Here is a 24,881-nt window from a genome sequence, read left to right as displayed (position 1 = left end):
GTCCATGTGTAAACAACACAGGCTCGCTCCCGCTGCTCTTTCCGTGCATGCCGCAGTGGTTTAGGTTCGCCAGAACGGCTGAGAAAAGCGCAGGGCAGGTAACTGCACGCTTGGCGGCTGTTGCCACGAGCGAGGGAAGTATCCATGCGCAGTTTTGCATCCTCGAGGGCCAAACACAGTACATAAAGACTCGGAAAGCACTGTCTCTCGCCATCGGCCATACCATGTTGAATACGCCGGTTCTCGTCCGATCACCGAAGCTAAGCAGCATTGGGCTCGGTCAGTACTTGGGAGGGAGACCACCTGGGAACACCGAGTGCTGATGGCATTTCTTTTGCATTTTTATTCGCCCTTCACGTTTTTTTTTTTTTTTTGTCATAGTTGCGCAGTGTCTCAGGCAACTATAGGAGGTGACGTTATTTTGTTATCGATAATACAATCTCATCGGCAACGTGTCCAACGTGTAGTACGTGCGGACGCGAAACTGTGGCAAAACTCGAAGCGAACCCGTGGCGTCTCGGCTGTCATTCTGACGTCTGCCGCGGCGGGTACACTGCAGATTAAACTCTAGCAAAGCCCCAAGATAGCTGGGAGGCCCAGTGTGCGCATAACACTGCGCAGAAGCGCATAATATGCGCCCACCGCACCATGCACCGCACCCACTGCCGGTCCATGTGTAAACAACACAGGCTCGCTCCCGCTGCTCTTTCCGTGCATGCCGCAGTGGTTTAGGTTCGCCAGAACGGCTGAGAAAAGCGCAGGGCAGGTAACTGCACGCTTGGCGGCTGTTGCCACGAGCGAGGGAAGTATCCATGCGCAGTTTTGCATCCTCGAGGGCCAAACACAGTACATAAAGACTCGGAAAGCACTGTCTCTCGCCATCGGCCATACCATGTTGAATACGCCGGTTCTCGTCCGATCACCGAAGCTAAGCAGCATTGGGCTCGGTCAGTACTTGGGAGGGAGACCACCTGGGAACACCGAGTGCTGATGGCATTTCTTTTGCATTTTTATTCGCCCTTCACGTTTTTTTTTTCTGTCATAGTTGCGCAGTGTCTCAGGCAACTATAGGAGGTGACGTTATTTTGTTATCGATAATACAATCTCATCGGCAACGTGTCCAACGTGTAGTACGTGCGGACGCGAAACTGTGGCAAAACTCGAAGCGAACCCGTGGCGTCTCGGCTGTCATTCTGACGTCTGCCGCGGCGGGTACACTGCAGATTAAACTCTAGCAAAGCCCCAAGATAGCTGGGAGGCCCAGTGTGCGCATAACACTGCGCAGAAGCGCACAATATGCGCCCACCGCACCATGCACCGCACCCACTGCCGGTCCATGTGTAAACAACACAGGCTCGCTCCCGCTGCTCTTTCCGTGCATGCCGCAGTGGTTTAGGTTCGCCAGAACGGCTGAGAAAAGCGCAGGGCAGGTAACTGCACGCTTGGCGGCTGTTGCCACGAGCGAGGGAAGTATCCATGCGCAGTTTTGCATCCTCGAGGGCCAAACACAGTACATAAAGACTCGGAAAGCACTGTCTCTCGCCATCGGCCATACCATGTTGAATACGCCGGTTCTCGTCCGATCACCGAAGCTAAGCAGCATTGGGCTCGGTCAGTACTTGGGAGGGAGACCACCTGGGAACACCGAGTGCTGATGGCATTTCTTTTGCATTTTTATTCGCCCTTCACGTTTTTTTTTTTTTCTGTCATAGTTGCGCAGTGTCTCAGGCAACTATAGGAGGTGACGTTATTTTGTTATCGATAATACAATCTCATCGGCAACGTGTCCAACGTGTAGTACGTGCGGACGCGAAACTGTGGCAAAACTCGAAGCGAACCCGTGGCGTCTCGGCTGTCATTCTGACGTCTGCCGCGGCGGGTACACTGCAGATTAAACTCTAGCAAAGCCCCAAGATAGCTGGGAGGCCCAGTGTGCGCATAACACTGCGCAGAAGCGCACAATATGCGCCCACCGCACCATGCACCGCACCCACTGCCGGTCCATGTGTAAACAACACAGGCTCGCTCCCGCTGCTCTTTCCGTGCATGCCGCAGTGGTTTAGGTTCGCCAGAACGGCTGAGAAAAGCGCAGCGCAGGTAACTGCACGCTTGGCGGCTGTTGCCACGAGCGAGGGAAGTATCCATGCGCAGTTTTGCATCCTCGAGGGCCAAACACAGTACATAAAGACTCGGAAAGCACTGTCTCTCGCCATCGGCCATACCATGTTGAATACGCCGGTTCTCGTCCGATCACCGAAGCTAAGCAGCATTGGGCTCGGTCAGTACTTGGGAGGGAGACCACCTGGGAACACCGAGTGCTGATGGCATTTCTTTTGCATTTTTATTCGCCCTTCACGTTTTTTTTTTTCTGTCATAGTTGCGCAGTGTCTCAGGCAACTATAGGAGGTGACGTTATTTTGTTATCGATAATACAATCTCATCGGCAACGTGTCCAACGTGTAGTACGTGCGGACGCGAAACTGTGGCAAAACTCGAAGCGAACCCGTGGCGTCTCGGCTGTCATTCTGACGTCTGCCGCGGCGGGTACACTGCAGATTAAACTCTAGCAAAGCCCCAAGATAGCTGGGAGGCCCAGTGTGCGCATAACACTGCGCAGAAGCGCACAATATGCGCCCACCGCACCATGCACCGCACCCACTGCCGGTCCATGTGTAAACAACACAGGCTAGCTCCCGCTGCTCTTTCCGTGCATGCCGCAGTGGTTTAGGTTCGCCAGAACGGCTGAGAAAAGCGCAGGGCAGGTAACTGCACGCTTGGCGGCTGTTGCCACGAGCGAGGGAAGTATCCATGCGCAGTTTTGCATCCTCGAGGGCCAAACACAGTACATAAAGACTCGGAAAGCACTGTCTCTCGCCATCGGCCATACCATGTTGAATACGCCGGTTCTCGTCCGATCACCGAAGCTAAGCAGCATTGGGCTCGGTCAGTACTTTGGAGGGAGACCACCTGGGAACACCGAGTGCTGATGGCATTTCTTTTGCATTTTTATTCGCCCTTCACGTTTTTTTTTTCTGTCATAGTTGCGCAGTGTCTCAGGCAACTATAGGAGGTGACGTTATTTTGTTATCGATAATACAATCTCATCGGCAACGTGTCCAACGTGTAGTACGTGCGGACGCGAAACTGTGGCAAAACTCGAAGCGAACCCGTGGCGTCTCGGCTGTCATTCTGACGTCTGCCGCGGCGGGTACACTGCAGATTAAACTCTAGCAAAGCCCCAAGATAGCTGGGAGGCCCAGTGTGCGCATAACACTGCGCAGAAGCGCATAATATGCGCCCACCGCACCATGCACCGCACCCACTGCCGGTCCATGTGTAAACAACACAGGCTCGCTCCCGCTGCTCTTTCCGTGCATGCCGCAGTGGTTTAGGTTCGCCAGAACGGCTGAGAAAAGCGCAGGGCAGGTAACTGCACGCTTGGCGGCTGTTGCCACGAGCGAGGGAAGTATCCATGCGCAGTTTTGCATCCTCGAGGGCCAAACACAGTACATAAAGACTCGGAAAGCACTGTCTCTCGCCATCGGCCATACCATGTTGAATACGCCGGTTCTCGTCCGATCACCGAAGCTAAGCAGCATTGGGCTCGGTCAGTACTTGGGAGGGAGACCACCTGGGAACACCGAGTGCTGATGGCATTTCTTTTGCATTTTTATTCGCCCTTCACGTTTTTTTTTTCTGTCATAGTTGCGCAGTGTCTCAGGCAACTATAGGAGGTGACGTTATTTTGTTATCGATAATACAATCTCATCGGCAACGTGTCCAACGTGTAGTACGTGCGGACGCGAAACTGTGGCAAAACTCGAAGCGAACCCGTGGCGTCTCGGCTGTCATTCTGACGTCTGCCGCGGCGGGTACACTGCAGATTAAACTCTAGCAAAGCCCCAAGATAGCTGGGAGGCCCAGTGTGCGCATAACACTGCGCAGAAGCGCACAATATGCGCCCACCGCACCATGCACCGCACCCACTGCCGGTCCATGTGTAAACAACACAGGCTCGCTCCCGCTGCTCTTTCCGTGCATGCCGCAGTGGTTTAGGTTCGCCAGAACGGCTGAGAAAAGCGCAGGGCAGGTAACTGCACGCTTGGCGGCTGTTGCCACGAGCGAGGGAAGTATCCATGCGCAGTTTTGCATCCTCGAGGGCCAAACACAGTACATAAAGACTCGGAAAGCACTGTCTCTCGCCATCGGCCATACCATGTTGAATACGCCGGTTCTCGTCCGATCACCGAAGCTAAGCAGCATTGGGCTCGGTCAGTACTTGGGAGGGAGACCACCTGGGAACACCGAGTGCTGATGGCATTTCTTTTGCATTTTTATTCGCCCTTCACGTTTTTTTTTTTTCTGTCATAGTTGCGCAGTGTCTCAGGCAACTATAGGAGGTGACGTTATTTTGTTATCGATAATACAATCTCATCGGCAACGTGTCCAACGTGTAGTACGTGCGGACGCGAAACTGTGGCAAAACTCGAAGCGAACCCGTGGCGTCTCGGCTGTCATTCTGACGTCTGCCGCGGCGGGTACACTGCAGATTAAACTCTAGCAAAGCCCCAAGATAGCTGGGAGGCCCAGTGTGCGCATAACACTGCGCAGAAGCGCACAATATGCGCCCACCGCACCATGCACCGCACCCACTGCCGGTCCATGTGTAAACAACACAGGCTCGCTCCCGCTGCTCTTTCCGTGCATGCCGCAGTGGTTTAGGTTCGCCAGAACGGCTGAGAAAAGCGCAGGGCAGGTAACTGCACGCTTGGCGGCTGTTGCCACGAGCGAGGGAAGTATCCATGCGCAGTTTTGCATCCTCGAGGGCCAAACACAGTACATAAAGACTCGGAAAGCACTGTCTCTCGCCATCGGCCATACCATGTTGAATACGCCGGTTCTCGTCCGATCACCGAAGCTAAGCAGCATTGGGCTCGGTCAGTACTTGGGAGGGAGACCACCTGGGAACACCGAGTGCTGATGGCATTTCTTTTGCATTTTTATTCGCCCTTCACGTTTTTTTTTTCTGTCATAGTTGCGCAGTGTCTCAGGCAACTATAGGAGGTGACGTTATTTTGTTATCGATAATACAATCTCATCGGCAACGTGTCCAACGTGTAGTACGTGCGGACGCGATACTGTGGCAAAACTCGAAGCGAACCCGTGGCGTCTCGGCTGTCATTCTGACGTCTGCCGCGGCGGGTACACTGCAGATTAAACTCTAGCAAAGCCCCAAAATAGCTGGGAGGCCCAGTGTGCGCATAACACTGCGCAGAAGCGCACAATATGCGCCCACCGCACCATGCACCGCACCCACTGCCGGTCCATGTGTAAACAACACAGGCTCGCTCCCGCTGCTCTTTCCGTGCATGCCGCAGTGGTTTAGGTTCGCCAGAACGGCTGAGAAAAGCGCAGGGCAGGTAACTGCACGCTTGGCGGCTGTTGCCACGAGCGAGGGAAGTATCCATGCGCAGTTTTGCATCCTCGAGGGCCAAACACAGTACATAAAGACTCGGAAAGCACTGTCTCTCGCCATCGGCCATACCATGTTGAATACGCCGGTTCTCGTCCGATCACCGAAGCTAAGCAGCATTGGGCTCGGTCAGTACTTGGGAGGGAGACCACCTGAGAACACCGAGTGCTGATGGCATTTCTTTTGCATTTTTATTCGCCCTTCACGTTTTTTTTTTTTTTCTGTCATAGTTGCGCAGTGTCTCAGGCAACTATAGGAGGTGACGTTATTTTGTTATCGATAATACAATCTCATCGGCAACGTGTCCAACGTGTAGTACGTGCGGACGCGAAACTGTGGCAAAACTCGAAGCGAACCCGTGGCGTCTCGGCTGTCATTCTGACGTCTGCCGCGGCGGGTACACTGCAGATTAAACTGTAGCAAAGCCCCAAGATAGCTGGGAGGCCCAGTGTGCGCATAACACTGCGCAGAAGCGCACAATATGCGCCCACCGCACCATGCACCGCACCCACTGCCGGTCCATGTGTAAACAACACAGGCTCGCTCCCGCTGCTCTTTCCGTGCATGCCGCAGTGGTTTAGGTTCGCCAGAACGGCTGAGAAAAGCGCAGGGCAGGTAACTGCACGCTTGGCGGCTGTTGCCACGAGCGAGGGAAGTATCCATGCGCAGTTTTGCATCCTCGAGGGCCAAACACAGTACATAAAGACTCGGAAAGCACTGTCTCTCGCCATCGGCCATACCATGTTGAATACGCCGGTTCTCGTCCGATCACCGAAGCTAAGCAGCATTGGGCTCGGTCAGTACTTGGGAGGGAGACCACCTGAGAACACCGAGTGCTGATGGCATTTCTTTTGCATTTTTATTCGCCCTTCACGTTTTTTTTTTTCTGTCATAGTTGCGCAGTGTCTCAGGCAACTATAGGAGGTGACGTTATTTTGTTATCGATAATACAATCTCATCGGCAACGTGTCCAACGTGTAGTACGTGCGGACGCGAAACTGTGGCAAAACTCGAAGCGAACCCGTGGCGTCTCGGCTGTCATTCTGACGTCTGCCGCGGCGGGTACACTGCAGATTAAACTCTAGCAAAGCCCCAAGATAGCTGGGAGGCCCAGTGTGCGCATAACACTGCGCAGAAGCGCACAATATGCGCCCACCGCACCATGCACCGCACCCACTGCCGGTCCATGTGTAAACAACACAGGCTCGCTCCCGCTGCTCTTTCCGTGCATGCCGCAGTGGTTTAGGTTCGCCAGAACGGCTGAGAAAAGCGCAGGGCAGGTAACTGCACGCTTGGCGGCTGTTGCCACGAGCGAGGGAAGTATCCATGCGCAGTTTTGCATCCTCGAGGGCCAAACACAGTACATAAAGACTCGGAAAGCACTGTCTCTCGCCATCGGCCATACCATGTTGAATACGCCGGTTCTCGTCCGATCACCGAAGCTAAGCAGCATTGGGCTCGGTCAGTACTTGGGAGGGAGACCACCTGGGAACACCGAGTGCTGATGGCATTTCTTTTGCATTTTTATTCGCCCTTCACGTTTTTTTTTTCTGTCATAGTTGCGCAGTGTCTCAGGCAACTATAGGAGGTGACGTTATTTTGTTATCGATAATACAATCTCATCGGCAACGTGTCCAACGTGTAGTACGTGCGGACGCGAAACTGTGGCAAAACTCGAAGCGAACCCGTGGCGTCTCGGCTGTCATTCTGACGTCTGCCGCGGCGGGTACACTGCAGATTAAACTCTAGCAAAGCCCCAAGATAGCTGGGAGGCCCAGTGTGCGCATAACACTGCGCAGAAGCGCACAATATGCGCCCACCGCACCATGCACCGCACCCACTGCCGGTCCATGTGTAAACAACACAGGCTCGCTCCCGCTGCTCTTTCCGTGCATGCCGCAGTGGTTTAGGTTCGCCAGAACGGCTGAGAAAAGCGCAGGGCAGGTAACTGCACGCTTGGCGGCTGTTGCCACGAGCGAGGGAAGTATCCATGCGCAGTTTTGCATCCTCGAGGGCCAAACACAGTACATAAAGACTCGGAAAGCACTGTCTCTCGCCATCGGCCATACCATGTTGAATACGCCGGTTCTCGTCCGATCACCGAAGCTAAGCAGCATTGGGCTCGGTCAGTACTTGGGAGGGAGACCACCTGGGAACACCGAGTGCTGATGGCATTTCTTTTGCATTTTTATTCGCCCTTCACGTTTTTTTTTTCTGTCATAGTTGCGCAGTGTCTCAGGCAACTATAGGAGGTGACGTTATTTTGTTATCGATAATACAATCTCATCGGCAACGTGTCCAACGTGTAGTACGTGCGGACGCGAAACTGTGGCAAAACTCGAAGCGAACCCGTGGCGTCTCGGCTGTCATTCTGACGTCTGCCGCGGCGGGTACACTGCAGATTAAACTCTAGCAAAGCCCCAAGATAGCTGGGAGGCCCAGTGTGCGCATAACACTGCGCAGAAGCGCACAATATGCGCCCACCGCACCATGCACCGCACCCACTGCCGGTCCATGTGTAAACAACACAGGCTCGCTCCCGCTGCTCTTTCCGTGCATGCCGCAGTGGTTTAGGTTCGCCAGAACGGCTGAGAAAAGCGCAGGGCAGGTAACTGCACGCTTGGCGGCTGTTGCCACGAGCGAGGGAAGTATCCATGCGCAGTTTTGCATCCTCGAGGGCCAAACACAGTACATAAAGACTCGGAAAGCACTGTCTGTCGCCATCGGCCATACCATGTTGAATACGCCGGTTCTCGTCCGATCACCGAAGCTAAGCAGCATTGGGCTCGGTCAGTACTTGGGAGGGAGACCACCTGGGAACACCGAGTGCTGATGGCATTTCTTTTGCATTTTTATTCGCCCTTCACGTTTTTTTTTTCTGTCATAGTTGCGCAGTGTCTCAGGCAACTATAGGAGGTGACGTTATTTTGTTATCGATAATACAATCTCATCGGCAACGTGTCCAACGTGTAGTACGTGCGGACGCGAAACTGTGGCAAAACTCGAAGCGAACCCGTGGCGTCTCGGCTGTCATTCTGACGTCTGCCGCGGCGGGTACACTGCAGATTAAACTCTAGCAAAGCCCCAAGATAGCTGGGAGGCCCAGTGTGCGCATAACACTGCGCAGAAGCGCACAATATGCGCCCACCGCACCATGCACCGCACCCACTGCCGGTCCATGTGTAAACAACACAGGCTCGCTCCCGCTGCTCTTTCCGTGCATGCCGCAGTGGTTTAGGTTCGCCAGAACGGCTGAGAAAAGCGCAGGGCAGGTAACTGCACGCTTGGCGGCTGTTGCCACGAGCGAGGGAAGTATCCATGCGCAGTTTTGCATCCTCGAGGGCCAAACACAGTACATAAAGACTCGGAAAGCACTGTCTGTCGCCATCGGCCATACCATGTTGAATACGCCGGTTCTCGTCCGATCACCGAAGCTAAGCAGCATTGGGCTCGGTCAGTACTTGGGAGGGAGACCACCTGGGAACACCGAGTGCTGATGGCATTTCTTTTGCATTTTTATTCGCCCTTCACGTTTTTTTTTTCTGTCATAGTTGCGCAGTGTCTCAGGCAACTATAGGAGGTGACGTTATTTTGTTATCGATAATACAATCTCATCGGCAACGTGTCCAACGTGTAGTACGTGCGGACGCGAAACTGTGGCAAAACTCGAAGCGAACCCGTGGCGTCTCGGCTGTCATTCTGACGTCTGCCGCGGCGGGTACACTGCAGATTAAACTCTAGCAAAGCCCCAAGATAGCTGGGAGGCCCAGTGTGCGCATAACACTGCGCAGAAGCGCACAATATGCGCCCACCGCACCATGCACCGCACCCACTGCCGGTCCATGTGTAAACAACACAGGCTCGCTCCCGCTGCTCTTTCCGTGCATGCCGCAGTGGTTTAGGTTCGCCAGAACGGCTGAGAAAAGCGCAGGGCAGGTAACTGCACGCTTGGCGGCTGTTGCCACGAGCGAGGGAAGTATCCATGCGCAGTTTTGCATCCTCGAGGGCCAAACACAGTACATAAAGACTCGGAAAGCACTGTCTCTCGCCATCGGCCATACCATGTTGAATACGCCGGTTCTCGTCCGATCACCGAAGCTAAGCAGCATTGGGCTCGGTCAGTACTTGGGAGGGAGACCACCTGGGAACACCGAGTGCTGATGGCATTTCTTTTGCATTTTTATTCGCCCTTCACGTTTTTTTTTTTTCTGTCATAGTTGCGCAGTGTCTCAGGCAACTATAGGAGGTGACGTTATTTTGTTATCGATAATACAATCTCATCGGCAACGTGTCCAACGTGTAGTACGTGCGGACGCGAAACTGTGGCAAAACTCGAAGCGAACCCGTGGCGTCTCGGCTGTCATTCTGACGTCTGCCGCGGCGGGTACACTGCAGATTAAACTCTAGCAAAGCCCCAAGATAGCTGGGAGGCCCAGTGTGCGCATAACACTGCGCAGAAGCGCACAATATGCGCCCACCGCACCATGCACCGCACCCACTGCCGGTCCATGTGTAAACAACACAGGCTCGCTCCCGCTGCTCTTTCCGTGCATGCCGCAGTGGTTTAGGTTCGCCAGAACGGCTGAGAAAAGCGCAGGGCAGGTAACTGCACGCTTGGCGGCTGTTGCCACGAGCGAGGGAAGTATCCATGCGCAGTTTTGCATCCTCGAGGGCCAAACACAGTACATAAAGACTCGGAAAGCACTGTCTCTCGCCATCGGCCATACCATGTTGAATACGCCGGTTCTCGTCCGATCACCGAAGCTAAGCAGCATTGGGCTCGGTCAGTACTTGGGAGGGAGACCACCTGGGAACACCGAGTGCTGATGGCATTTCTTTTGCATTTTTATTCGCCCTTCACGTTTTTTTTTTCTGTCATAGTTGCGCAGTGTCTCAGGCAACTATAGGAGGTGACGTTATTTTGTTATCGATAATACAATCTCATCGGCAACGTGTCCAACGTGTAGTACGTGCGGACGCGAAACTGTGGCAAAACTCGAAGCGAACCCGTGGCGTCTCGGCTGTCATTCTGACGTCTGCCGCGGCGGGTACACTGCAGATTAAACTCTAGCAAAGCCCCAAGATAGCTGGGAGGCCCAGTGTGCGCATAACACTGCGCAGAAGCGCACAATATGCGCCCACCGCACCATGCACCGCACCCACTGCCGGTCCATGTGTAAACAACACAGGCTCGCTCCCGCTGCTCTTTCCGTGCATGCCGCAGTGGTTTAGGTTCGCCAGAACGGCTGAGAAAAGCGCAGGGCAGGTAACTGCACGCTTGGCGGCTGTTGCCACGAGCGAGGGAAGTATCCATGCGCAGTTTTGCATCCTCGAGGGCCAAACACAGTACATAAAGACTCGGAAAGCACTGTCTCTCGCCATCGGCCATACCATGTTGAATACGCCGGTTCTCGTCCGATCACCGAAGCTAAGCAGCATTGGGCTCGGTCAGTACTTGGGAGGGAGACCACCTGGGAACACCGAGTGCTGATGGCATTTCTTTTGCATTTTTATTCGCCCTTCACGTTTTTTTTTTTTCTGTCATAGTTGCGCAGTGTCTCAGGCAACTATAGGAGGTGACGTTATTTTGTTATCGATAATACAATCTCATCGGCAACGTGTCCAACGTGTAGTACGTGCGGACGCGAAACTGTGGCAAAACTCGAAGCGAACCCGTGGCGTCTCGGCTGTCATTCTGACGTCTGCCGCGGCGGGTACACTGCAGATTAAACTCTAGCAAAGCCCCAAGATAGCTGGGAGGCCCAGTGTGCGCATAACACTGCGCAGAAGCGCACAATATGCGCCCACCGCACCATGCACCGCACCCACTGCCGGTCCATGTGTAAACAACACAGGCTCGCTCCCGCTGCTCTTTCCGTGCATGCCGCAGTGGTTTAGGTTCGCCAGAACGGCTGAGAAAAGCGCAGGGCAGGTAACTGCACGCTTGGCGGCTGTTGCCACGAGCGAGGGAAGTATCCATGCGCAGTTTTGCATCCTCGAGGGCCAAACACAGTACATAAAGACTCGGAAAGCACTGTCTCTCGCCATCGGCCATACCATGTTTGGATTCCATTTCCGGCCACCGAGCGTGACGGACGTGTGTGTCATGGGCTCCGTAGGAGCGGCTTCAGCGGCCCAGCAGGGCCGCGGTAACAGGAATATTGCTTCAGACAATGAGTACCAAGTTGTTTTGCCTAGTTTGCCAACAGGGCGTTTTGTTTTGAACACCGTTTTTCTACACTGTGATGTTAGGGCCCGCCCGTATCGGGCAGAAGATTTTCGCGATGCGCTCGCCGAGTTATCGCTCCTGCCGGAAGTGATTGCCCTCGGAGCCTACCGCATGAGCCATGTGTGGGCGGTGACTTTCAAGGACGAAGATGCGGTGAAAAAGATTGTCGGCATGGGTGAGCTGCTGGTGAAAAAGTGCCGCTGTATCGTAATTGATCCTGCCAACCAGGACGTTCGCATGAAAGTGCATTGGTTGCTACACAGCGTGCCCGACGACGACGTACGGTTTGCCTTCGAGCCGTACGGGAAGGTCACAGACGTCGGCCGAGAGCGGTGGCGGGTGCATGGCCTAGCAGATAAGGGCTCAACTACCAGACTGGTCACCTTGAAGTTGAAGCCGGGCGTAAAGTTGGACGACCTGCCGCACCAGGTGAGCGTCGCCGGAGAGTTGGCCCTCGTGGTCGTGCCAGGCAGGGCTCCGCTCTGCCTTCGGTGCCGTGGCACGGGCCACATTCGTCGCGACTGCCGCATCCCCAAGTGCAGTGCGTGCCGACGCTTCGGTCATGAGAGCAGCCAGTGCGAGCGGACGTATGCCAGCGTAACAGGACTGACAACCACCGACGACGCCTCAAACCTGCTCATGGACGAGGCGGACATGGAGGATGCAGCATCGGTGGCAAGTGCAAGAACGGAGGTAGCCGAAAATACGGTGATTCCACTGCCGCAGCAGGAGCAACCCGGAACCGAAGCGGTTACTGCAGAGCAGCATCAACCGCCTTCGCAGGATTCTTCGACAGCTGTGAGCGCCGAGCTGAAAACCTCAGTTGATTATGAAGCGGCTCCCAGCACCTCAGAACCCGAGGTTATGGACATCCTTAGCGCTTCAGCCAGCCTGCTGGCGGGGAAACGACCACACGACAAGACCCTTAGCGTTGGGACGAAGGAGGACGGCGGGGGCGGAGACGAGCCACCCACCAAAGCCCCAGGTATGCGGAGGTCTACCTTGAAGCCGCGACCGAACATTCCGGTCGATTCGCGGCAGGCGGGTAAACCGCCCCCGTAAATTTAGTTTGTCCAGCTAAGGTGGGTTGGGAGGGGTTTCCGTAAACGCCATGGCCCTCATCATGAGCGGTTCGTTTTTCGTGTTCGGGCTTGGAAAGAGGTGCCAAGTTTACTTGGACTGTCCTTTTTTGTTGGTTAGAGTTTCATTTTTTTTTCCTGGCCTTCGACGTGCTTATCGCCACAGTATCATGACCACAGACCCTTGGGCTATTGTAATGGGCACCATTCTACCGTGTAACCATGGCGGTTAATATCGAAAGAGCGCTACGGGTAGCGACGTTAAACGTACGGGGCCTTGGAGCAAGACGACGACAATGTCAGCTTAGTCGCCTTCTCTTAGATAATGACTTACATATAGTGGGAATCCAAGAGACAAAAATTGAGAGCCAGGAGCTCACCGACCGAATGGTGTCCAATTTTCGTGCTCATTTCGATGTGTGTATTTCTCACGCGATTGGTGGATCAGGTGGTTGCGCCATATTCATACGCAACAACTTTGGAATCTGCGTGCAGTCAGTATTTTCATGTGACAGTGGACGCCTCTTAATCGCTGATATCGTCTTTGGCGAATTGGAGTGTCGCGTCATCTGTGTATACGCGCCGAATATTGACAGGGAACGGCGGGCATTCTTTGAAAGGCTCGAGGCGTACCTAAACTGTCAGAAAGTGATAATACTGCTAGGCGATTTTAACTGTGTTTGCAATGTTGATGACCGCGCAAAACATTCGCGTGTTCGTGACAAGAGTGCAGAATTTCTTAATACACTTGTGCACGAATATGACCTTGAAGACATTGGTAGCGTTTTCGCCAGCGGTACTCGTCCGCAGTTTACACACTTCCAGCAAGACAGCCATGCAAGGTTAGACAGATTATATGTCTCTGCCGAATTGATACCAATGTGTAGCGAGTACGAAGTGAAACCCATCGCATACAGCGATCACTGCTTGGTAACGGCCGCCTTTGGAAAGACGCAGAGGAAACGAATCTTTAGCTGGGACTTGTGGAAAATGAATGCGCAGCTGTTGGATGACGAAGCTTTTGTCGACGCTGTAACGAAAGAATTGAAACATTTGACTGCAAGCGAGCCAGAAAGTTACGCCATTCGTTGGGAAGATTTTAAGCAGAAAGTAAAAACAATGGCTATTGAAAGAAGTAGTGTCATTCGACGCAATCAGAAAGAAGCAGAGACAAAGCTTCGCCAGCAACTGCAGTTCTTTGTTAGTATGGAGAATGTCGAACCTGGTCTGTGTGTTAGAGGAATAAAGGAAGTGAAAACTGAACTTGAACGGATAGATTCGGAGAAGTACAAGGCGGCAGTAGTGAGATCAAGGTCCGAGAAGCTGTGGGCGGGAGAAATGCCAACCAAGCGGGCTCTCTCAGATGAAAAAAGATACGCATGTCAAAAAGAAATCCGCCAACTAGCTATAGGTGAAAACGTCACGTCTAACAGAAACGAAATTAAGCATGCGATTGCCGAGCACTTTAAAGAAATTCTAAGCCATCCACGGGACCTTAAAGATTGTTTCCAAAAAGAATTCCTTCCGTTGATGCCAAAGCTTGACGAAGAAGTAAGGACACAGCTAGAACAACCAATCACACCAAGTGAGATAGAATGCGCAATAAATGAGCTGGCAGTCGGGAAAGCACCTGGGCCGGATGGCTTAGGGGCCATTTTCTATAAAACCTTCCGGTCTGAGGTTGCCCAAGTTCTTTATCACGTTGTTAGCGAAGCGTATGACCAGAAAAGACTACCCTTGTCCTTCACAACCTCGCATATCGTGCTAATCCCGAAGAGTGATGATGCTCAGAAGCGTTTGTTGCCAGGCTCATATCGCCCAATAACTCTTGCTAACGTCGACTATAAAATATTCACCAAAGTTCTAGCAAAGCGACTGCAAGGTGTTATTAAGAAGTTGGTTGGACCACACCAGACTTGTGGCATTAAAGGCCGCACTATCGCGACGAATGTGCACGTGGCTCGAAGCGTGCTCGAGTGTTGCGACGTGCTGGGCGATCACGTCGCGATGATGCAGCTTGACCTGGCAAAAGCCTTCGACCGTGTCTCGCACAAGGCATTGCTCTGCATACTTGAACACACGAATGTGGGCAGTGTGATTACGGAAGGCGTCACGATGGCGTACAAAAAATGTACAACGCGTATTATTGTTAACGGTGAGCTCACTGATAGCTTGTGCGTGCTCTCGTCGGTGAGGCAGGGATGCCCCCTTTCACCACTGCTGTTTGCCGCTTATCTTGAGCCACTCTGTCTGGCGATGGAACATAATGCGCGCATAACAGGTTACAGACTACAGGCTGCCGAAGTCAAAATTCTGGCGTACGCGGATGACATCGCGGTGTTCTGCGCCAGCAAAGATAGCATTAGAGAGGCAACTAATGTCGTCGAGAAGTTTTGTGATGCGAGTGGAGCCCAGATAAACTGGGATAAAAGTCATGGCTTCTGGCATGGCGATTGGGTGGACACACCAGAAGCCTTTTGTCGGCTCACCTGGTCAATGGTGCCAACGCAGTACCTTGGTGTGCCTCTCGGAAATTATCGCGACCCTGAACCGTACTGGAGGGATCAAGCCTTGATGGCTAAAGAAAAGGCGAACGGGTGGCAAGGCAAGCAACTGTCGATGTTTTCTAGAGCCACTGTCTGCAACCTTTTTTTGATATCAAAAATCTGGTACGTCATGAATGTGTTGTGTGCGGCGAGGATGAGCATTCAAAAAATGCATCGGGTTTTTGCTATTTTTATTTGGGCCTCGACTTGGGAGCGGTCCAGTCGAACGAATTTGTTTTTGCCTGTAAAGAAAGGAGGTCTTGGCCTGGCTCACTTGTTTCTGCGACAAATTGTGGCACGCTTTGTTTTTTTACGAGATCAGAATGATATCTTCCTGCGCACAGTTATACAAGTAAGACTGTATAGACTTCTGCCTGGATTCGTAGTCTCGTCTGTGCAAAATATGTGCGGAAGGGTGACTGGATACCTGCATGAAGTTGTTTTATCGTATAGGCTGTTGAATGTACGTTTTTCCCAGCAGTACCTGTCAACCGTTACAAAGAAAAAACTCTACAGAGACCTTGTAGATGTCATGCTCCCTGTACCTTTGTACCGTTCTCCACATCGCGGTGGCCCAGGACAGGACGTCCTAAAAAGAGTGAAGAAAATGCCTATACTACCCTCCGCCAAATCGTTCTTTTTCAAGTTACATACAAACACCCTCCCAGTTAAGACCTGGCTTCACGATAAAGGACTCTTCATTCCCTGGAACACTGACTGCTTTTTATGCAAGAAACCCGAAACAATAGAACACGTATTTCTAGACTGCTGGGACCCGATCTTTCATTGGGATGTACTCCAAAGAACTTTAAAAAAACAGTTACCCCTGGATCCGTACGGCATACGTTTCTTGCCTGTGAATCCCTCAGAGGAAATACCTTATGACCTCATTATGGTCCTGGGCCTCCACGCGGTGTGGAAAACACGAATGCAGTTTGAACACGCGGACTTGGTTGTTCGCCCGGTTCGCGAACATTTCATTGAGAGCGTTGTGCGCTTAAGAAATGTGTACAACGCACTGCCTGATCCACCACAATGGATAACTGTACTAGATGGATTAATGTCGCTCAAAAAATTTTAAAGTCGTGTCGGCCGAAGTGTGGCCGCCATGTTTTATTTCTTGTAACCTCTTGATTTGTACGTCAAAATCGGCAATAAAGAAAAAAAAAAAATCGGCCATACCATGTTGAATACGCCGGTTCTCGTCCGATCACCGAAGCTAAGCAGCATTGGGCTCGGTCAGTACTTGGGAGGGAGACCACCTGGGAACACCGAGTGCTGATGGCATTTCTTTTGCATTTTTATTCGCCCTTCACGTTTTTTTTTTTTCTGTCATAGTTGCGCAGTGTCTCAGGCAACTATAGGAGGTGACGTTATTTTGTTATCGATAATACAATCTCATCGGCAACGTGTCCAACGTGTAGTACGTGCGGACGCGAAACTGTGGCAAAACTCGAAGCGAACCCGTGGCGTCTCGGCTGTCATTCTGACGTCTGCCGCGGCGGGTACACTGCAGATTAAACTCTAGCAAAGCCCCAAGATAGCTGGGAGGCCCAGTGTGCGCATAACACTGCGCAGAAGCGCACAATATGCGCCCACCGAACCATGCACCGCACCCACTGCCGGTCCATGTGTAAACAACACAGGCTCGCTCCCGCTGCTCTTTCCGTGCATGCCGCAGTGGTTTAGGTTCGCCAGAACGGCTGAGAAAAGCGCAGGGCAGGTAACTGCACGCTTGGCGGCTGTTGCCACGGGCGAGGGAAGTATCCATGCGCAGTTTCGCATCCTCGAGGGCCAAACACAGTACATAAAGACTCGGAAAGCACTGTCTCACGCCATCGGCCATACCATGTTGAATACGCCGGTTCTCGTCCGATCACCGAAGCTAAGCAGCATTGGGCTCGGTCAGTACTTGGGAGGGAGACCACCTGGGAACACCGAGTGCTGATGGCATTTCTTTTGCATTTTTATTCGCCCTTCACGTTTTTTTTTTTCTGTCATAGTTGCGCAGTGTCTCAGGCAACTATAGGAGGTGACGTTATTTTGTTATCGATAATACAATCTCATCGGCAACGTGTCCAACGTGTAGTACGTGCGGACGCGAAACTGTGGCAAAACTCGAAGCGAACCCGTGGCGTCTCGGCTGTCATTCTGACGTCTGCCGCGGCGGGTACACTGCAGATTAAACTCTAGCAAAGCCCCAAGATAGCTGGGAGGCCCAGTGTGCGCATAACACTGCGCAGAAGCGCACAATATGCGCCCACCGCACCATGCACCGCACCCACTGCCGGTCCATGTGTAAACAACACAGGCTCGCTCCCGCTGCTCTTTCCGTGCATGCCGCAGTGGTTTAGGTTCGCCAGAACGGCTGAGAAAAGCGCAGGGCAGGTAACTGCACGCTTGGCGGCTGTTGCCACGAGCGAGGGAAGTATCCATGCGCAGTTTTGCATCCTCGAGGGCCAAACACAGTACATAAAGACTCGGAAAGCACTGTCTCTCGCCATCGGCCATACCATGTTGAATACGCCGGTTCTCGTCCGATCACCGAAGCTAAGCAGCATTGGGCTCGGTCAGTACTTGGGAGGGAGACCACCTGGGAACACCGAGTGCTGATGGCATTTCTTTTGCATTTTTATTCGCCCTTCACGTTTTTTTTTTTCTGTCATAGTTGCGCAGTGTCTCAGGCAACTATAGGAGGTGACGTTATTTTGTTATCGATAATACAATCTCATCGGCAACGTGTCCAACGTGTAGTACGTGCGGACGCGAAACTGTGGCAAAACTCGAAGCGAACCCGTGGCGTCTCGGCTGTCATTCTGACGTCTGCCGCGGCGGGTACACTGCAGATTAAACTCTAGCAAAGCCCCAAGATAGCTGGGAGGCCCAGTGTGCGCATAACACTGCGCAGAAGCGCACAATATGCGCCCACCGCACCATGCACCGCACCCACTGCCGGTCCATGTGTAAACAACACAGGCTCGCTCCCGCTGCTCTTTCCGTGCATGCCGCAGTGGTTTAGGTTCGCCAGAACGGCTGAGAAAAGCGCAGGGCAGGTAACTGCACGCTTGGCGGCTGTTGCCACGAGCGAGGGAAGTATCCATGCGCAGTTTTGCATCCTCGAGGGCCAAACACAGTACATAAAGACTCGGAAAGCACTGTCTCTCGCCATCGGCCATACCATGTTGAATACGCCGGTTCTCGTCCGATCACCGAAGCTAAGCAGCATTGGGCTCGGTCAGTACTTGGGAGGGAGACCACCTGGGAACACCGAGTGCTGATGGCATTTCTTTTGCATTTTTATTCGCCCTTCACGTTTTTTTTTTCTGTCATAGTTGCGCAGTGTCTCAGGCAACTATAGGAGGTGACGTTATTTTGTTATCGATAATACAATCTCATCGGCAACGTGTCCAACGTGTAGTACGTGCGGACGCGAAACTGGCAAAACTCGAAGCGAACCCGTGGCGTCTCGGCTGTCATTCTGACGTCTGCCGCGGCGGGTACACTGCAGATTAAACTCTAGCAAAGCCCCAAGATAGCTGGGAGGCCCAGTGTGCGCATAACACTGCGCAGAAGCGCACAATATGCGCCCACCGCACCATGCACCGCACCCACTGCCCGTCCATGTGTAAACAACACAGGCTCGCTCCCGCTGCTCTTTCCGTGCATGCCGCAGTGGTTTAGGTTCGCCAGAACGGCTGAGAAAAGCGCAGGGCAGGTAACTGCACGCTTGGCGGCTGTTGCCACGAGCGAGGGAAGTATCCATGCGCAGTTTTGCATCCTCGAGGGCCAAACACAGTACATAAAGACTCGGAAAGCACTGTCTCTCGCCATCGGCCATACCATGTTGAATACGCCGGTTCTCGTCCGATCACCGAAGCTAAGCAGCATTGGGCTCGGTCAGTACTTGGGAGGGAGACCACCTGGGAACACCGAGTGCTGATGGCATTTCTTTTGCATTTTTATTCGCCCTTCACGTTTTTTTTTTCTGTCATAGTTGCGCAGTGTCTCAGGCAACTATAGGAGGTGACGTTATTTTGTTATCGATAATACAATCTCTTCGGCAACGTGTCCAACGTGTAGTACGTGCGGACGCGAAACTGTGGCAAAACTCGAAGCGAACCCGTGGCGTCTCGGCTGTCATTCTGACGTCTGCCGCGGCGGGTACACTGCAGATTAAACTCTAGGAAAGCCCCAAGATAGCTGGGAGGCCCAGTGTGCGCATAACACTGCGCAGAAGCGCACAATATGCGCCCACCGCACCATGCACCGCACCCACTGCCGGTCCATGTGTAAACAACACAGGCTCGCTCCCGCTGCTCTTTCCGTGCATGCCGCAGTGGTTTAGGTTCGCCAGAACGGCTGAGAAAAGCGCAGGGCAGGTAACTGCACGCTTGGCGGCTGTTGCCACGAGCGAGGGAAGTATCCATGCGCAGTTTTGCATCCTCGAGGGCCAAACACAGTACATAAAGACTCGGAAAGCACTGTCTCTCGCCATCGGCCATACCATGTTGAATACGCCGGTTCTCGTCCGATCACCGAAGCTAAGCAGCATTGGGCTCGGTCAGTACTTGGGAGGGAGACCACCTGGGAACACCGAGTGCTGATGGCATTTCTTTTGCATTTTTATTCGCCCTTCACGTTTTTTTTTGTCTGTCATAGTTGCGCAGTGTCTCAGGCAACTATAGGAGGTGACGTTATTTTGTTATCGATAATACAATCTCATCGGCAACGTGTCCAACGTGTAGTACGTGCGGACGCGAAACTGTGGCAAAACTCGAAGCGAACCCGTGGCGTCTCGGCTGTCATTCTGACGTCTGCCGCGGCGGGTACACTGCAGATTAAACTCTAGCAAAGCCCCAAGATAGCTGGGAGGCCCAGTGTGCGCATAACACTGCGCAGAAGCGCACAATATGCGCCCACCGCACCATGCACCGCACCCACTGCCGGTCCATGTGTAAACAACACAGGCTCGCTCCCGCTGCTCTTTCCGTGCATGCCGCAGTGGTTTAGGTTCGCCAGAACGGCTGAGAAAAGCGCAGGGCAGGTAACTGCACGCTTGGCGGCTGTTGCCACGAGCGAGGGAAGTATCCATGCGCAGTTTTGCATCCTCGAGGGCCAAACACAGTACATAAAGACTCGGAAAGCACTGTCTCTCGCCATCGGCCATACCATGTTGAATACGCCGGTTCTCGTCCGATCACCGAAGCTAAGCAGCATTGGGCTCGGTCAGTACTTGGGAGGGAGACCACCTGGGAACACCGAGTGCTGATGGCATTTCTTTTGCATTTTCATTCGCCCTTCACGTTTTTTTTTTCTGTCATAGTTGCGCAGTGTCTCAGGCAACTATAGGAGGTGACGTTATTTTGTTATCGATAATACAATCTCATCGGCAACGTGTCCAACGTGTAGTACGTGCGGACGCGAAACTGTGGCAAAACTCGAAGCGAACCCGTGGCGTCTCGGCTGTCATTCTGACGTCTGCCGCGGCGGGTACACTGCAGATTAAACTCTAGCAAAGCCCCAAGATAGCTGGGAGGCCCAGTGTGCGCATAACACTGCGCAGAAGCGCACAATATGCGCCCACCGCACCATGCACCGCACCCACTGCCGGTCCATGTGTAAACAACACAGGCTCGCTCCCGCTGCTCTTTCCGTGCATGCCGCAGTGGTTTAGGTTCGCCAGAACGGCTGAGAAAAGCGCAGGGCAGGTAACTGCACGCTTGGCGGCTGTTGCCACGAGCGAGGGAAGTATCCATGCGCAGTTTTGCATCCTCGAGGGCCAAACACAGTACATAAAGACTCGGAAAGCACTGTCTCTCGCCATCGGCCATACCATGTTGAATACGCCGGTTCTCGTCCGATCACCGAAGCTAAGCAGCATTGGGCTCGGTCAGTACTTGGGAGGGAGACCACCTGGGAACACCGAGTGCTGATGGCATTTCTTTTGCATTTTTATTCGCCCTTCACGTTTTTTTTTTTCTGTCATAGTTGCGCAGTGTCTCAGGCAACTATAGGAGGTGACGTTATTTTGTTATCGATAATACAATCTCTTCGGCAACGTGTCCAACGTGTAGTACGTGCGGACGCGAAACTGTGGCAAAACTCGAAGCGAACCCGTGGCGTCTCGGCTGTCATTCTGACGTCTGCCGCGGCGGGTACACTGCAGATTAAACTCTAGCAAAGCCCCAAGATAGCTGGGAGGCCCAGTGTGCGCATAACACTGCGCAGAAGCGCACAATATGCGCCCACCGCACCATGCACCGCACCCACTGCCGGTCCATGTGTAAACAACACAGGCTTGCTCCCGCTGCTCTTTCCGTGCATGCCGCAGTGGTTTAGGTTCGCCAGAACGGCTGAGAAAAGCGCAGGGCAGGTAACTGCACGCTTGGCGGCTGTTGCCACGAGCGAGGGAAGTATCCATGCGCAGTTTTGCATCCTCGAGGGCCAAACACAGTACATAAAGACTCGGAAAGCACTGTCTCTCGCCATCGGCCATACCATGTACATTCTACTTCCAGCCACCGAGCGTGACGGACGCAGAATCATGGGCTCCCACGGAGCGGCGATAGCGGCCGGTGCCGGCCGCGGAAACAGGTTTACCAGCAACGCAGATAAGGATTACGAGATCGTTCTGCCTACCCTGCCCACCGGACGTGTTGTTTTAAACACGGTTTTTTTGCACGGGGACGTGCGTGTGAGGCCCTACAGGGTCGAAGACTTCAGAGACGCCCTCGATAACGTTGGTGCGCTTCCCGACGTCGTGGCGTTGGGGGCGTACCAGATAAACCATGTGTGGGCGGTGACCTTCAGCAGTGCTGACGCCGCAAAGAAACTGGCCGCCATGAAGGAGCTGGAAGTGAAGGGACGCCGCTGCATCGTTTTTGACCCAGAAGACCACCAGGTCAAGCTGCGCCTCCACTGGATGCTACACGGCGTCGCCGACGAGGACATCCGGACTGCATTCGCGGCGTTCGGCAATGTGACCGAGGTAACCCGGGAGCGTTGGCGCGTCGCGGGCATGAAGGAGAAGGGCTCCACCACGAGGACCGTGCTCCTGAAACTGAAGCCAGGCGTGAAGGTGGACGACCTGCCTCACCAGGTACGAGTCGCTGGCGAGTTGGCTCTCGTGGTAGTTCCGGGGCGGCCGATGCAGTGCCTTCGTTGCGGCGGCACGGGGCACGTTCGCCGCGATTGCAAGGTGCCCAGGTGTTCGAAATGCCGACGCTATGGACACTCGGAGGCTGACTGCGTTCGTACCTACGCGTCAGCTACCGGGCATGTAGCAGCGAGCGACTCCGCAGAACTGATGGACGTCGTCGAAGCAGAGGAAGCAGCGAGCGGTGCCGACGACACGGGCAAAACGGAGGGGGCGGCGGTTCAGCCAGCTGTTGCGAGTAGCGGCACCGACACCGTGGTCTCACAGGAGAGCGGGCCGCCAGTTAGTGACCCGTCATTAACACCTCTGGAGACAGCCAAGGACAGAGCGAACCCGCCAGTGCCAGTGGATGTGGTATCGAAGGCGGTGAGCGGAGACCACGACGAGAAGGCCGACGCGCGCATGGCTACTGGTATCACTACCCCTGCGAAGCGTCCGCACGCCGAGACGAAGCCCGACGGGGACAAGGCAACAGAGCCCAGCGTCGAGGAACCACCGACAAAGACGCCGCAAGCACGACGGCCCAGTCTGCGGCCGCGCCCAAAGGTCCTGGTTGAGAAGCGTGGCGGCGACAAGGCGCCTCCTGACCAGGAGCACGTGCTCTCGCCGGATGACACCGGCGGCGACGGCATCGTCTAGCGACATGCTAGGCGCGGGAGGTAAGCACCGTGCTTTCGGTCTCTTCTTCCTAAGTTAAAATGGCTTCTGCAACTCCGTTTAAAGTCGCCACCCTAAACGTCAGAGGCCTGGCAGGTAAAAGAAAACAAAGCCAGCTGTACCGACTCATAACGGAGCAAGATATCGATATACTGGCAGTGCAGGAGACGAAAGTCGACGGTGAGGAAGAGACCGGGAGCATGGTGCGACGTTTCACGTCTAGATATTTTGCCGTCGTTAGCCACGCTGTGGGCACATCGGCGGGTTGTGTTCTTTTCGTTAGGAAGTTACCTGGGCTAGAGGTGCACGGTCACCATTCGTGCATGACGGGCAGATACGTGTCCATTGATTTCTCGCTCTGTAACACTGACTGGCGCATTGTTTGCCTGTACGCCCCGAATGCGGTTGATGGCCGAGCATCGTTTTTTGAAAGTATCGGAGAACGGCTCTGCACAGACAGACAGCTGATTGTCATGGGCGATTACAACTGTGTCCTTAGTGCGCGCGACAAGACAAGCGTCCGAGGTTTCCGAGACAAAAGCACTGAAGTGTTGTTACGAATGATTGTGAACTGCAACCTCGAGGATGTGGCAGAGTGTCTTGAAGGTGCGCGTGCTGTAAGATACACACGATTCGAGGGCACAAGTCACGCACGGCTAGACCGCATTTATGCATCTGCGGATACTATACCCAAATGCAATAGTTATGAAGTAATGCCGGTTTCTTTTTCTGACCACTGTTTGGTTCAATGCTGTATAGGAATCATTAAGAAGGGGAATGGTTTTACGTGGGAAATGTGGAAGTTAAATGACAAGCTACTTCAAGACGAATTCTATAACCGGGCTGTAAGGGAAGAAATAGCAAAAATAGAACCAAGTAGCAATATGAGGACTTGGCAGCAGTGGGAGCTCACTAAAGAAAGTTTAAAATTAAAAGCCATAGAAAGAGCCACCTGTATACGTCATGAAGCAAAACAACAGGAAATGGAGCTAAAGGCACTGCTTCAGAAGATGCTAAAACAGGAATGCTTAGCGCCTGGTAAATGGATGGACGACATAAGAAAAACCAAACAAAAGCTAGAGCTAATCGAGGAAGACCGTTATCGGGGAGCGCTGGTGAGGGCAAGGGCAGAAGACATGGCTGCAGGGGAAGCGCCAACGAAACGAGCGCTTGGTTTGGAAAAAGCCCGTGCGGAAAGAAATCACATTCATGAAATAGAATGGGGAGGTGTTTCAAAAACAGACATCGATCATATCAAAGCAGCTTTTTTCGAGCATTACCAGGCGCTCTTCGCATTGCATCCGGTAGATGTTATCGCATTTAAGGATTCGTTTCTAGCCGAGATGCCGCGTCTGGACGACGAAACTAAAGACAGATTAGAGCAGAAGATAAGTCAAGGGGAAGTTGAGCAAGCAATAGACAGTTTAAACCCAGGTAAGTCGCCTGGACCGGACGGGTTCAGCGCGGCATTCTACAAAGAATTTAAAAATGTAATTTCCCCGGTCTTGCAGGTAATCTTTAATGAAGCCTATAAAGTAAAAGCACTGCCTCCGTCCTATGGGTCGTCCCATACTGTGCTTATTCCCAAGACGGACGACATAGACAGATTACGATTGGTAACAGCATACCGACCCATAGCACTCACTAACGTCGAGTACAAAATTTACATGAAGGTTTTGGCACGAAGGCTGCAGACCGTGATTCATTTATTAGTTGGTCCGCATCAAACCTGCGGCATTAA

General features: G+C 53.2%; 2 protein-coding genes, 24 non-coding genes and 1 pseudogene across 26 annotated transcripts; all 27 read left to right on the top strand.

Moving 5' to 3' along the window:
* The first annotated feature begins 209 nt into the window (after positions 1 to 209).
* On the top strand, positions 210 to 328 carry LOC149368231 (5S ribosomal RNA). Its single transcript, XR_016287798.1, has one exon. It is a non-coding gene; the product is annotated as a 5S ribosomal RNA (ribosomal RNA).
* A 549-nt stretch (positions 329 to 877) lies between these two features.
* On the top strand, positions 878 to 996 carry LOC149368230 (5S ribosomal RNA). Its single transcript, XR_016287797.1, has one exon. It is a non-coding gene; the product is annotated as a 5S ribosomal RNA (ribosomal RNA).
* A 545-nt stretch (positions 997 to 1,541) lies between these two features.
* On the top strand, positions 1,542 to 1,660 carry LOC149368229 (5S ribosomal RNA). Its single transcript, XR_016287795.1, has one exon. It is a non-coding gene; the product is annotated as a 5S ribosomal RNA (ribosomal RNA).
* A 548-nt stretch (positions 1,661 to 2,208) lies between these two features.
* LOC149368228 (5S ribosomal RNA) lies at positions 2,209 to 2,327 on the top strand. Its single transcript, XR_016287794.1, has one exon. It is a non-coding gene; the product is annotated as a 5S ribosomal RNA (ribosomal RNA).
* Positions 2,328 to 2,873: 546 nt separating this feature from the next.
* On the top strand, positions 2,874 to 2,992 carry LOC149368227 (5S ribosomal RNA). Its single transcript, XR_016287627.1, has one exon. It is a non-coding gene; the product is annotated as a 5S ribosomal RNA (ribosomal RNA).
* Positions 2,993 to 3,537: 545 nt separating this feature from the next.
* On the top strand, positions 3,538 to 3,656 carry LOC149368226 (5S ribosomal RNA). Its single transcript, XR_016287793.1, has one exon. It is a non-coding gene; the product is annotated as a 5S ribosomal RNA (ribosomal RNA).
* Positions 3,657 to 4,201: 545 nt separating this feature from the next.
* Positions 4,202 to 4,320, top strand: LOC149368225 (5S ribosomal RNA). The gene has a single exon (XR_016287792.1). It is a non-coding gene; the product is annotated as a 5S ribosomal RNA (ribosomal RNA).
* A 547-nt stretch (positions 4,321 to 4,867) lies between these two features.
* LOC149368224 (5S ribosomal RNA) lies at positions 4,868 to 4,986 on the top strand. Its single transcript, XR_016287791.1, has one exon. It is a non-coding gene; the product is annotated as a 5S ribosomal RNA (ribosomal RNA).
* A 545-nt stretch (positions 4,987 to 5,531) lies between these two features.
* Positions 5,532 to 5,650, top strand: LOC149368223 (5S ribosomal RNA). The gene has a single exon (XR_016287630.1). It is a non-coding gene; the product is annotated as a 5S ribosomal RNA (ribosomal RNA).
* A 549-nt stretch (positions 5,651 to 6,199) lies between these two features.
* On the top strand, positions 6,200 to 6,318 carry LOC149368222 (5S ribosomal RNA). The gene has a single exon (XR_016287629.1). It is a non-coding gene; the product is annotated as a 5S ribosomal RNA (ribosomal RNA).
* Positions 6,319 to 6,864: 546 nt separating this feature from the next.
* Positions 6,865 to 6,983, top strand: LOC149368221 (5S ribosomal RNA). Its single transcript, XR_016287790.1, has one exon. It is a non-coding gene; the product is annotated as a 5S ribosomal RNA (ribosomal RNA).
* Positions 6,984 to 7,528: 545 nt separating this feature from the next.
* On the top strand, positions 7,529 to 7,647 carry LOC149368220 (5S ribosomal RNA). The gene has a single exon (XR_016287789.1). It is a non-coding gene; the product is annotated as a 5S ribosomal RNA (ribosomal RNA).
* Positions 7,648 to 8,192: 545 nt separating this feature from the next.
* Positions 8,193 to 8,311, top strand: LOC149368219 (5S ribosomal RNA). The gene has a single exon (XR_016287788.1). It is a non-coding gene; the product is annotated as a 5S ribosomal RNA (ribosomal RNA).
* A 545-nt stretch (positions 8,312 to 8,856) lies between these two features.
* On the top strand, positions 8,857 to 8,975 carry LOC149368218 (5S ribosomal RNA). The gene has a single exon (XR_016287787.1). It is a non-coding gene; the product is annotated as a 5S ribosomal RNA (ribosomal RNA).
* A 545-nt stretch (positions 8,976 to 9,520) lies between these two features.
* Positions 9,521 to 9,639, top strand: LOC149368217 (5S ribosomal RNA). Its single transcript, XR_016287786.1, has one exon. It is a non-coding gene; the product is annotated as a 5S ribosomal RNA (ribosomal RNA).
* A 547-nt stretch (positions 9,640 to 10,186) lies between these two features.
* LOC149368216 (5S ribosomal RNA) lies at positions 10,187 to 10,305 on the top strand. Its single transcript, XR_016287784.1, has one exon. It is a non-coding gene; the product is annotated as a 5S ribosomal RNA (ribosomal RNA).
* Positions 10,306 to 10,850: 545 nt separating this feature from the next.
* LOC149368215 (5S ribosomal RNA) lies at positions 10,851 to 10,969 on the top strand. Its single transcript, XR_016287783.1, has one exon. It is a non-coding gene; the product is annotated as a 5S ribosomal RNA (ribosomal RNA).
* A 581-nt stretch (positions 10,970 to 11,550) lies between these two features.
* Positions 11,551 to 12,764, top strand: LOC149368214 (uncharacterized). Its single transcript, XM_089569837.1, has one exon. It carries the CDS (start codon positions 11,580 to 11,582, stop codon positions 12,762 to 12,764), a length of 1,185 nt encoding a protein of 394 aa, XP_089425963.1. The 5' UTR covers positions 11,551 to 11,579.
* Positions 12,765 to 16,495: 3,731 nt separating this feature from the next.
* LOC149368213 (5S ribosomal RNA) lies at positions 16,496 to 16,614 on the top strand (annotated as a pseudogene).
* A 547-nt stretch (positions 16,615 to 17,161) lies between these two features.
* LOC149368212 (5S ribosomal RNA) lies at positions 17,162 to 17,280 on the top strand. The gene has a single exon (XR_016287782.1). It is a non-coding gene; the product is annotated as a 5S ribosomal RNA (ribosomal RNA).
* Positions 17,281 to 17,826: 546 nt separating this feature from the next.
* On the top strand, positions 17,827 to 17,945 carry LOC149368211 (5S ribosomal RNA). The gene has a single exon (XR_016287781.1). It is a non-coding gene; the product is annotated as a 5S ribosomal RNA (ribosomal RNA).
* Positions 17,946 to 18,491: 546 nt separating this feature from the next.
* Positions 18,492 to 18,610, top strand: LOC149368210 (5S ribosomal RNA). The gene has a single exon (XR_016287780.1). It is a non-coding gene; the product is annotated as a 5S ribosomal RNA (ribosomal RNA).
* A 543-nt stretch (positions 18,611 to 19,153) lies between these two features.
* Positions 19,154 to 19,272, top strand: LOC149368209 (5S ribosomal RNA). The gene has a single exon (XR_016287778.1). It is a non-coding gene; the product is annotated as a 5S ribosomal RNA (ribosomal RNA).
* A 545-nt stretch (positions 19,273 to 19,817) lies between these two features.
* LOC149368208 (5S ribosomal RNA) lies at positions 19,818 to 19,936 on the top strand. The gene has a single exon (XR_016287777.1). It is a non-coding gene; the product is annotated as a 5S ribosomal RNA (ribosomal RNA).
* A 546-nt stretch (positions 19,937 to 20,482) lies between these two features.
* LOC149368207 (5S ribosomal RNA) lies at positions 20,483 to 20,601 on the top strand. Its single transcript, XR_016287776.1, has one exon. It is a non-coding gene; the product is annotated as a 5S ribosomal RNA (ribosomal RNA).
* Positions 20,602 to 21,146: 545 nt separating this feature from the next.
* Positions 21,147 to 21,265, top strand: LOC149368206 (5S ribosomal RNA). The gene has a single exon (XR_016287775.1). It is a non-coding gene; the product is annotated as a 5S ribosomal RNA (ribosomal RNA).
* Positions 21,266 to 21,826: 561 nt separating this feature from the next.
* On the top strand, positions 21,827 to 23,959 carry LOC149368205 (uncharacterized). The gene has a single exon (XM_089569830.1). It carries the CDS (start codon positions 21,827 to 21,829, stop codon positions 23,120 to 23,122), a length of 1,296 nt encoding a protein of 431 aa, XP_089425956.1. The 3' UTR covers positions 23,123 to 23,959.
* Positions 23,960 to 24,881: the final 922 nt, after the last annotated feature.

This window comes from Amblyomma mixtum, chromosome 1 (assembly GCF_055824585.1).
Source record: "Amblyomma mixtum isolate Tamu chromosome 1, ASM5582458v1, whole genome shotgun sequence".
Classification (NCBI taxonomy): Eukaryota; Metazoa; Arthropoda; class Arachnida; order Ixodida; family Ixodidae; genus Amblyomma; species Amblyomma mixtum.
This window is presented reverse-complemented; position numbering and strand designations above follow the sequence as displayed.

Bases quoted from the DNA above. Each gene is read 5' to 3' on its own strand.
- LOC149368205 (XM_089569830.1), top strand. From the start codon at position 21,827: ATGTACATTCTACTTCCAGCCACCGAGCGTGACGGACGCAGAATCATG.
- LOC149368214 (XM_089569837.1), top strand. From the start codon at position 11,580: ATGGGCTCCGTAGGAGCGGCTTCAGCGGCCCAGCAGGGCCGCGGTAAC.